This window comes from Cibotium barometz, chromosome 42 (assembly GCF_041138505.1).
Source record: "Cibotium barometz isolate CiBa-2024 chromosome 42, ASM4113850v1, whole genome shotgun sequence".
In the NCBI taxonomy this organism is placed as follows: Eukaryota; Viridiplantae; Streptophyta; class Polypodiopsida; order Cyatheales; family Cibotiaceae; genus Cibotium; species Cibotium barometz.
The window spans coordinates 45,148,759-45,159,106 of NC_141087.1; the positions used below are offsets into that span (position 1 = coordinate 45,148,759).

The window sequence follows — 10,348 nt, forward strand, 5'->3', positions numbered from 1 at the left end:
CTCTCTCTCACGTTCGAAAACATGCTTTTTCTCTTCTTTTTCCTGTTTTCTCTCATGCGACTGCACAACACGACAGGCTCTTCTTTGCAAAAGCAATCAACCCTATTCAACCTACCATCTCCCATCAACATGGGATTCTTTGATGAAGGAAAAACACATACAAAACTGAAAACTGCAGTATGCACAGAAAAAACAGCAAGCTTTTTTAACACATACCATACTTCGACCTCTTCTTCTCTACCTACCGACTTGCTCGTTCACGAGGTATGCTCTGATACCACTGTCAAATCCCCACGGATCCCCTCGTGATCGATCTTGGTTCGAAACTCGAATCCTGCAAACAAACGAACAACAAACAAGCAAGGGGGTGCAGGCCTGACTCACCTCCCAACCATGACAGCCGTGGGCAAACCCACAGTCTTGGCTGTCCCCACCGAGCCACGAGCTGAGCTAACTAGGTTGACGTACCGACCAATCTCCTCCTCGCGACGTCCCATACCGCCACGAAGCTGCCCTCGCGGGCCTCGAGACTGCTGCCGGCCTTGGCTGCATAAAGCAGGTGCACGTCTGCACTAGATCCAGGCTCCAAGACCATAGAGCTCTCACAAACTCGCGAGACTCTCTATATTGCAATAACTAACCTTGGCCACCCTTTTATAGGCTCTTGGCCGGTCATCGGGCGTCCACACTTGGCCGCCCGCCCGTCCATACTTGGGTGCCCGCCCGTTAGTATATCCCTAACTCAGCTCGTCAATCAGCCTGCCTAGTTCCAAGCTTCCCCAAGCCTCGAAACTAGTCTTGCATGCGTATAGCACACGGTAGATACCCACTGTGCACATGACAAAGCATATGATGCTGAACCATGTAATACATCTGCCAACTCTTTCGTAAGCTCATCAAGTGGACTGCTCGGGTCAAGAGCGAACAGACCATCATATACTGCACTGCCATATACCCTAGAGGTCTCCTGAGTAAAGTGATATCTTGGGTATCTTGTATGACTAGAAGGTGGTGTGCCTCACATATCCACAATCACAGAAAATGTCAAATATGCATGGTCTGCTGCTATCCCAATGGGTCTGCCCGAAATGGAGAGATCCAGTATATCATGTATCAAGGTAGGTGAGCCCATCAAGTAATCCACTGTACTAGCTCCTCCCTTTTTGTTCCAGCATGTGAGAGCATCTGAACCTGGCCAACGGGATAGGCCATTATAGATAACTAGCCCATGTGCACTCCCCAAAGCTAGGAAGTGTCTCCCATATTCTGTCACCTCTCCTGTGTCCTGGGCAAATCTCTGCATCCCTATCACATCCGCTGCTACATGGGCTCATCCGTAGCATAGAGAGCTGATTGTTCCCGGCCTGTACGTGCATTAAAGTCCCCCCGTTAGTAGTACATCTCCCAAGCTCGCAAATCTCATGATGTCCTCATACAGTGGCGTATATGGTGATTCTCCCGGCGTAGCGTATTTGGAATGTGCTGGTGGGAAGTAGCACACTGCAATGTAAATGTCCCGAGGTCTATTTGTGCTCACTTTGATCCACACGTAGCATGTGTCTGCACCTCTATATGCATCACATGTACTGCCTCCCGTAGGTCCTCCTCTAACAGTACTCACCCCACTTCCTCTAGTCCCCCCTGCTATGCGTGGTTGGGGTCAATAATGATTCCCATCTATACCCAGGAACCTCCGGTAATTTACTCCCTGCACATTGGTGTGTCTCTGTAGACATGGCAATATCCTGGTGTCACGATTGTGACTAACTCTCTTAATCTCTCCTTAATTACTCCTTAATCCCTTATTAACTGAAAGGACACCTGTGAAGGGTCACACCCTTACACATGGGTCACTATCAAAGGACATGTCTATTCATTAAAAGACACACCCCTAAGTCCAAAGGACATAACCGTTGACTCAAGAGCCACACCCCTTCCCAGGGATGTGTCTCTTCACTTGTATCCTTTCGGCCTCTATTTAAGAAAGGCCCCTGTCTCAATGCAAATAACTCAATCTTTCTTGCAGCATTTGTCTTATGTTTATTAATTAAGGCTTAATCATGTTAATAAAGCTATAAAAGCTTTACAGTGGTATCAGAGCAAACTTTTTTCTGCCCTGCGTTATGCCAAACCCTAACCCTAACCCTAAAATCAATCCTAACCCTAACCCTAAAATCAGCCCGCCCGAACCCTAAAATTGGGTGTAGCAAGTATTGAATGGAAGAGCAAGAGAGAATGCCCCATCAAATTCAGCCCCCAACTCCCAATTTTTGCTGATTAAGTTCAGACCAGCCATATGTAGGACACTCTTGCATAGAGAAGACAAAACAAAAAAAAGCCTTCAATCAGGAGGGTTACCCTTCAGCCGGCACCCTTTCATGAACAGGCACCCCTCCTTTGAATCGGAGCATCTCTTCTTCATGGCTTTTCCTCCAGGTCGCGTTGATCAACACACGTCGACTTGCTGATTTTATTTTATTTTTTTAAAACCCAACACACACGACTATTGGGCCTTAATGCCACGTGTACAAACACATTTTTTTAAAAAAAACCATAAACTTACCTTACGGGCTCCTACGAAACGGCGCCACCCTTGCGGCCGTTTTCAGCCAAGCGCTCGCCGTCGCCTATCTTGGTCTTCTGCGCGCCGGCTTGCTGCCGCCTCCCTTCCTCGAAAGCAGCCTTCTTCATTGCTAGGCTCCTGCGGTCTATGTTGGTGTTTGGACCAGCCACGTGTAATTGGTGTTTTCCGTGGCTTGACGGCTACTACCTTGGTGCTTCTTCTCCAGCAATACTATTTATTATGGCAACCTCCTTCAGGTGTGATTTTTCGATTTTCTTGGGTATACACATTTCACATAATGTGGAGTATTAACATATCAGCAACCCGCCATTTCATTCTTTTGCGGGCTCTCCACTCCTCCGGGGCCAATACCCCTTTTTATGGGATCAAAAGCACCTCTCCGATCACGTGGACACACACTACCCTCTTCTCCGACGGCTTATGGCAAAGGAAACCTATGACTTCAGTTATTTACAGGACACACCCTCTCAGTCCATAGTGCCCTCTCCTACCCGTGTTTCTCCACCAGTCTCAGCCCCTGTTCCAGTGAGTGTGCCCCTCTTTTTCCAGCCCACTCATTACCGCATTCAGATAGCCACACCGACTTCTCACCTCCGAGAATTCGACGTGTGGGTGATCCGTGTTCGTACTTCTGCACAGGATCTGGATCATTATTGTTTTATACTCAGGCATCATCCTTATCTAGGCGCTATCCTCCCCGAGTGTAGCATCATTTTTCATGAATATTGCACTTATTCTGAGGACATTCATCCATCTTCATTCACGGTGCGTCCCTCTACACCGGAGTATACACCCTTGACACCAGTAGTAGCTGCCCCTACCCCTGCACCTTCTTCTCCGGTAGAGCAGACTCTCGTACGAGCCCAGTCCCAGAAGATCGCCCTTACTATACTGGATGGTCTATAGCCGCTTCACCAGTACGTAGCCTCTCCTCTCAGGATTTCCATATGCCGCACCCTCCAGACGATGGTTCTTACTAGAGCCCAGCGGCGTCATCAACAGCAAAAACCCCCAGAGCCTCATCACCCTGAAGCCTCTACATATGTGCCCAACACTAAACTTCAAGATGTAGAATCATCTCTACTTGAACAAGAATCAAAACTCAGGGATAAAGAACCATTCAAATCACATTCAAGTGGGCAAGCAATGTTTACAAAGGATGGGAGATTGCAAAGAACAAATCAATCAACATCTCAAAGATATAATCATTGTGACAAGCTTGGTAACATCTTTGCAAATTGTCGTTTCAAAAATAAACCAAAAAGAATTTGTAATGCATATAGAAAGATTGGGCACTTGGAAGAACATTGATACTCCAAACAGAATCAAGAAAACAACTATGTGGAAGAAGGTTACTTTGTGGCAAAAAATGATACCTCTAGCTCCAATCATCTTTTCTAAAAACTTTGTATATCCTACCCTCTCACACCGATGATGTAGCCAAGGTAGAAGAAATAGCCAAAATTTGTAACCCTACTCTTAGAAGAGACCTCTAGAGAGAAAAGTGGAGACTTATACCACATTGATGTACAAGCCCAAGAGTGTACCTCCTCGTATAAAAGAGGACCATTTCAAGCAATGAAAAATGTAGCAAGCTCTCAAGTCTCTCTATGAGTACAAGTCTCAATCTTGTAACCTAATTGTGCTTGAGTCTTAAGCTAAATTAGCTTAGTTCATTCATTATGTTTGTTATTAGGATCACCCACTCTAGCTTAGCTTAGCACTAATCACATGTTAATTAGATTAAGATTAAGATCTAATTAGATAGTTAATTGTCATTAGGAAGCTTGACCCACGAATTTCAACAACCGGCCTAGAGGGACTATACGCTAAGTCGGCCAGCCCACAGGCCTTGGTTAGCCTATCGGCCAACAGCCAAGAAGGCTGGACAACCTAGGCAGGCCATCACATGGTCTAGGCAGCAGCCTAGACACAGAAGAAAAGGGCAGCCAATATGGTGTGAAAAGCGCTGCCCAAAAAGGGGCTTTTACAAGTCGTGGACGTTTATTTGCAGGCCGACTACTTCTCGCAGGGGGGGGTGTGAGCTAGTCTATGTGTGGTGCAAGTGTTTTCAGTTTTCGGTTCTTTATACTTCCTTCTATGGAAAAAAACGATAGCTTCCGTAATGATTGACACCAATCACAGCATGTGATCAGAAGAAACTCCTGCAGCTGTAGAAATTGTGCCAACAATGCCCGTTTCTTCGTGAGACCCTCATATCTGAGTTGCTCTGTACCCTCCACTATCAAAGGCCCTTGGGGGGGTGTGAGCTAGTCTATGTGTGGTGCAAGCGCTGCCCAAAAAGGGGCTTTTACAAGTCGTGGACGTTTATTTGCAGGCCGACTACTTCTTGCAGGGGGGGGGGGGGGGGGTGAGCTAGTCTATGTGTGGTGCAAGTGTTTTCAGTTTTCGGTTCTTTATACTTCCTTCTATGGAAAAAAACGATAGCTTCCGTAATGATTGACACCAATCACAGCATGTGATCAGAAGAAACTCCTGCAGCTGTAGAAATTGTGCCAACAATGCCCGTTTCTTCGTGAGACCCTCATATCTGAGTTGCTCTGTACCCTCCACTATCAAAGGCCCTTGGGTTACATACAGACGTTTGCTCATGACACAGCTAGAAAATAAAAGCCAAATGTAATTTGCCAAGTTCAAATCCTTCTTCACGGACATTAGGGGACTCCCCAAATCATGTATACCAATTCAATTGGGTGCAGCTGGTTCTATATTCAGGCAAGAGTATAGCCTCTCCGACATATTTAATTGTCGTCTAGAGGCACCCTCCCCCCCCCCATCACTCTCGTCTCCTTGGTTAACTAGATAGCTCGACTGTTTTTTACTTCTACAAAGAGAAGAGGAGCCTTTTCTTCTTCAACAAAGAGATTGGATGGGATACATAACATTCTATTTTATTAGCTAAAATTTTCCTTTCTTTTGACTTGAAGAGACTAGCTTGATAAAAGTATTTGCATTCCACAGCATTGAAAAACTGGGCCTAGTATGACACCAACTAGATGAGGGAATATTCAAAGGCAATTGGCAATCAAACGGTATGCAACCATCAAGCTGATCACCCATGAGACTTATATTTTTAGAAAGATCAGTAGCTGAGTCCCTAGCATAGTTTTTTTGACTCTCTTTCTTTGATTTGTTACAATAATCTCTTCATAAGAAGTGTGAAGTAGGGATTCATTAAGCTTACATGGAGTTTGAATGAAGCGGAGTGGAGCTTGCACATGCAAGAGGTGGAGAGTTCCACAACTGGGGTTCACAAGTGTCTCCAAAGTCCACTTGAGAGCTTGAACACTGCTGTCCCCTTTGCCTACTGCTACCGCGATGTCTCCTGGTTGCAATGGGATGGTCTGTTGAGCCTCCTGTACAGCTTCACCTGTTTCACTCTGTTTGGGCAGCATGATGATGTTGGGTCCTTCCTCCTTGGTACCTGATGCCCAACTATTATGGGTCCTAGCTCTGCTCTTTGACTAGAGCTGCCGCACACTCCCAGATATTTCAACTGCCAAACTGCAAGCTTTCCTGGACCTTAAGCTGTTGGTTCATGTACTACTAGAGATTCTGGCCCTAGCTCTCAACCTTTGCTTGTTTTGACTATAGCTGCCGCGCACTCCCAGAAATTTCAACTGCCAAACTGCAAGCTTTCCTGGACTTTAAGCTGTTGGTTCATGTACTACTCGTAGCTCTCAACCTTGGCTTGTTTAAAGGGATTAACCTTGGCTTGTTTAAAGGGATTTCTTCGCTGCAAACTGTGCTTGTTCCTAGGATTGGGTTGTTACGATTTTGCCACTTTTGCTCTGTTTGTGCGCACTGTGTTGTTGGGTTGTCTTCCTGTGGCCTCTTTGCGTGATTCCGCGTTATGGGTTGTTCTCCGCGTGGTGGGTTGTCCTGATTTTTGCCTCTTTCATCGCTTTCGAGAGCCAGTAGAGCCTGCCATCGCCTTCCTAATTCTCTGTAAGTGCGCACTGTGTTGTTGGGTTGTCTTCCTTGGGCCTCTTTGCGTGATTCCGCGTGATGGGTTGTTCTCCGCGAGGTGGGTTGTCCCGATTTTTGCCTCTTTCATCGCTTTAGAGAGCCAGTAGAGCCTGCCATCGCCTTCCTGATTTGTTTTAGTCTTTAATTTTCCTGCGTAACTGATGAAGGTGGTGGTGGTAGCCAAAACACGCGTTCTCTCGCAGTGTGTAACGCATCGTCTTACGCTCTCCCTCCACACGAGTTAGCTGGTTCCTGCAAAAGCCAAGCTGTTTCCCCTGCCTCTTCTGCTTTATCTTTTGGCTATTACTGGGCCGACATGCAAGAAGAAGAAGAAGCAGCAGCTTGCTTATCACAAGGCTTTTTAGGGTCCTCCGCAAAGCGAGATGTGCCACATGAAAGCATGTGTTCTTCTGCATGACATTTAGCTCGGTTCTTTTTCTTGGAAGAGCCGCAATGGCATCAGATTCTGATTACAGCCCAAGAAGCTCTGGAGTCTGTTAACGCGCCTTTATTACCAACTGAAAAGATGACAGACTCACAGTGCAGGAGCGCTTGTCCCCACTGTCTATTCTAGGAGTCTAGACCTTATCCCATTAAATTAATTAATGGGTGCTACAATGAAATTGTTGGTTTAATCGAATAATCTTTTAAGGAATATTCCTTAACTATAGGGTTCCAATTAACAAAATATATATAGCACTTTGTTTTAAAAAAAAGCATTGAATAATTATAATTATATATATATAAACTTGAAAGATGTCCAAAATACATCAAAGGAGAAGCTAAACTTCCCTACATACCTCTACAAATCCCTTTGTCTTCATTTAAAATTATTGATCCCAAAAAAAAAGCATTGAAATAGTTTTTAATGATGCCGCAACACCTCCCCCAGTCACAACACCCCCTCCCTCTCATGTACCTTCTATCACTATATATATGCCTCTCACAAACTAAATATGAAACTTTCTCCACAAGATCTTTGTGCATTTTTTCCCATTCATGAATCTACTAGAATTATCAGAGTCTTCCAAACCTCCTAGGAGCTTGAGGAAGGAATCAATTAGGAGCACGACCATTTTAGTGGTTTAATCTCTACACAAAATGGGAATTACTATATGGTCTAGAAAGGTTTAATCTCTACATTATTCCTTTATCTTGCTCATGAAGCAAGGCTAATTTAATCAAAAAAGCTAAAAGAACTTAGTGTTGTCTTTAAATATGTTGTTGTATGAAACATTTGTTTTTTTCTCTATGCATTGTAATGTATCCCACCCCCTATGCACAATGCCATCCCATGGCCTCCCCATCTATGCTTTTCCCTGTTGCTACCCAGCAAAAGCAAACCTCACTCTTGTGCTAGGCTTTTGATTCCAACCCTATGCAACTTGCCTTGCAAAGCTTCCTTCTCCGCCCCACGTAGTTGTGAACTCTAATTGCATCTGAGAGAGAGAGAGAGATCCTTGATCATAGTAGAGAATCTCTTCAACACGGAAACACACTTTCTTCTATCTTAGAGAGTGTATAGTTATGGTCATAACTAGCGGCATGAGTAAACTTTCAACACTATAAGACTTTTTTATAGATTTTGTTTCATTGCATTCTAATGATGACTCTGAATTTTGTTAGAAAAAGGAGCCATTAGATGTGATCATTTGGATTTAATGATAAATTCAGTAATTAAAAAAGTAGGAAGATTGCTTTTATCTAAGAAAGCATACGAAATGACTTTTTAACATCAAGCTTTTTTCTAAGGGTATAATTTTCATGCCCTTATGTGAAGTGTACAATGCCTTAAGAAGTGTTTGAAAGGCTTCAATTTTGTGCACACATAACACCTCCTTGTAAGATTCGGGAAAAGATAGGTTCAAATTAGCTTAGAACTCCTTCTATCCTGCACATAACACCTCCTTGTAGGTTTCAAGAAAAGATAGGTTTAGCTTAGCTTAGAACTTGTTGAATCTTCAAAAAAAGCCTTTTTGAGTTGAATGGAGAAGGAAAATTTCACCCTTTAAAAAAATCAAGGTTTAGTTCTGCTTATACTAAAGTTTGGAGCGAATGCTTGTTCATAACTACATTGAAAAAAGGATTGATGTAATGCTTAGATTGGTTTCCCACCACTCCTTCCTTTAAGTCAATTGCATTTGAGCCTCACATGGCCCAATGCTTGTTCATAACTACATTGAAAAAAGGATTGATGTAATGCTTAGATTGGTTTCCCACCACTCCTTCCTTTAAGTCAATTGCATTTGAGCCTCACATGGCCCAATGCATGATGTAACGTGTTGTCTATTTATGTAAGTTTGCAGGTGAGAATCACTAATGCTTAGATTGGTTTCCCACCACTCCTTCCTTTAAGTCAATTGCATTTGAGCCTCACATGGCCCAATGCATGATGTAACGTGTTGTCTATTTATGTAAGTTTGCAGGTGAGAATCACTAATGACACATCTAAAAGTGTACTTTCAAGGCAATCACAACTTGTTTGTAAGCTTCTCTAGAGACTAAGAAATTTCCAAGTGGTTCCAAAGATTTACATTTTCCCTTTTCAATTGGGAATAACATGACAACTAAGGGTTTACACCACACCGTACATGAAGAAGTATGATTAGCTAATTGATAAAAGGCAAGAGTCCTTCATGTTTTGGTTTTAAGCTAGGTGGTCATGTTTTTGTTCATTTGTTTTTTTTCCTACATTATCAGTAGTGTGTAAGAGGCCATTCATGACTTGGTGTAGATGACAAATGGACTTAACATATATTTCACATATTTTGATATATAACACTGTATATAACAAATTGCCTCAACTTGTGGTTGTTAAAGGCTATTTAAGTTGTTATTTTCTTTTGGTTATAGGTGTAAATTTAACTTATTTAGTAAAATTAGCAAAACATATTATCATTTGATAATAGTACTTAAAAAAACATTTAATTCTATTTTTACCGTCCTGTATTGAAGAAAATTGATTAAGAATTTTTATGGCCCTTATTTCAAGGAATGAATTTTCATAGTGTAAAAAAAAGGGGTGCCTTTAGTGTAGAATTTCACCTCATTTAATTGAGGAGTTGTTCTTATTCTTTTTGATTGAAAAAAAGGTTTTTATAGAGTGCTATTAGCAACTTGTTAATAATAATAACACTTCAATCATCACTTAGGGGGTACATGCGCTAGAGTCCAACGTATGTACATGTGCTTTTATTTTTGCCTTTAACTCAACCAATAACACATTATAAAAACATGGGCATAAAATTCAAAGATTTAAGATTTTAATAAGCCCTATAAGATATATGCACTATATATGATCCATGATCAATATTCTATTAAACCTTATGATAGGTGAACAAAACATAATTAGCATTTCCAAAATCTACTTGGATGAATTTCCTTCAAATTTTATTCTTAATACTTATATTTCAGGATGTCTACAAACTTGATTCTTAGCTACATAGTTATACTCTAAGATGAAACAAATTCTCTAAGTTATGTAGAAAAGGGGGCCATGTTTGTTTATATACTAAACACTACTAAAATAACATGATGTGGTGTTTTATTTTACTAAATTTGTGTGATTCATGAATTATATTAAAATTTTGGCCTAATGCATATTCATATGCATAAAATATAAGAAAAAAGACACTTCATGAGGTAAGCACTCATTAAAGAACAAAATTTATCATCTCCTTAACAAGACAATCAAATCTCAATGGAACTGTTTGATTTGGATGTGTGTGTAGTTTGCTTGTTGTTGCAATGTCACATCCTCCTACATTGCCAATA

General features: G+C 42.2%; 1 protein-coding gene across 2 annotated transcripts in view; it reads right to left on the minus strand.

Moving 5' to 3' along the window:
- The window catches only part of LOC147614534 (U-box domain-containing protein 52-like), a 154,692-nt gene extending 147,524 nt beyond the window's left edge, over positions 1-7,168 (minus strand). The window contains exon 1 of one of the 2 annotated variants that reach the window (XM_086781085.1): positions 5,790-7,168. In XM_086781085.1, the coding sequence (XP_086637211.1) occupies positions 5,790-6,000 (211 nt within the window). In that variant the 5' untranslated portion in view covers positions 6,001-7,168. The remainder of the gene's footprint in view (positions 1-5,789) is intronic. The other variant, XM_086781086.1, reaches the window with a different exon arrangement.
- Between the last annotated feature and the right edge of the window lie 3,180 nt (positions 7,169-10,348).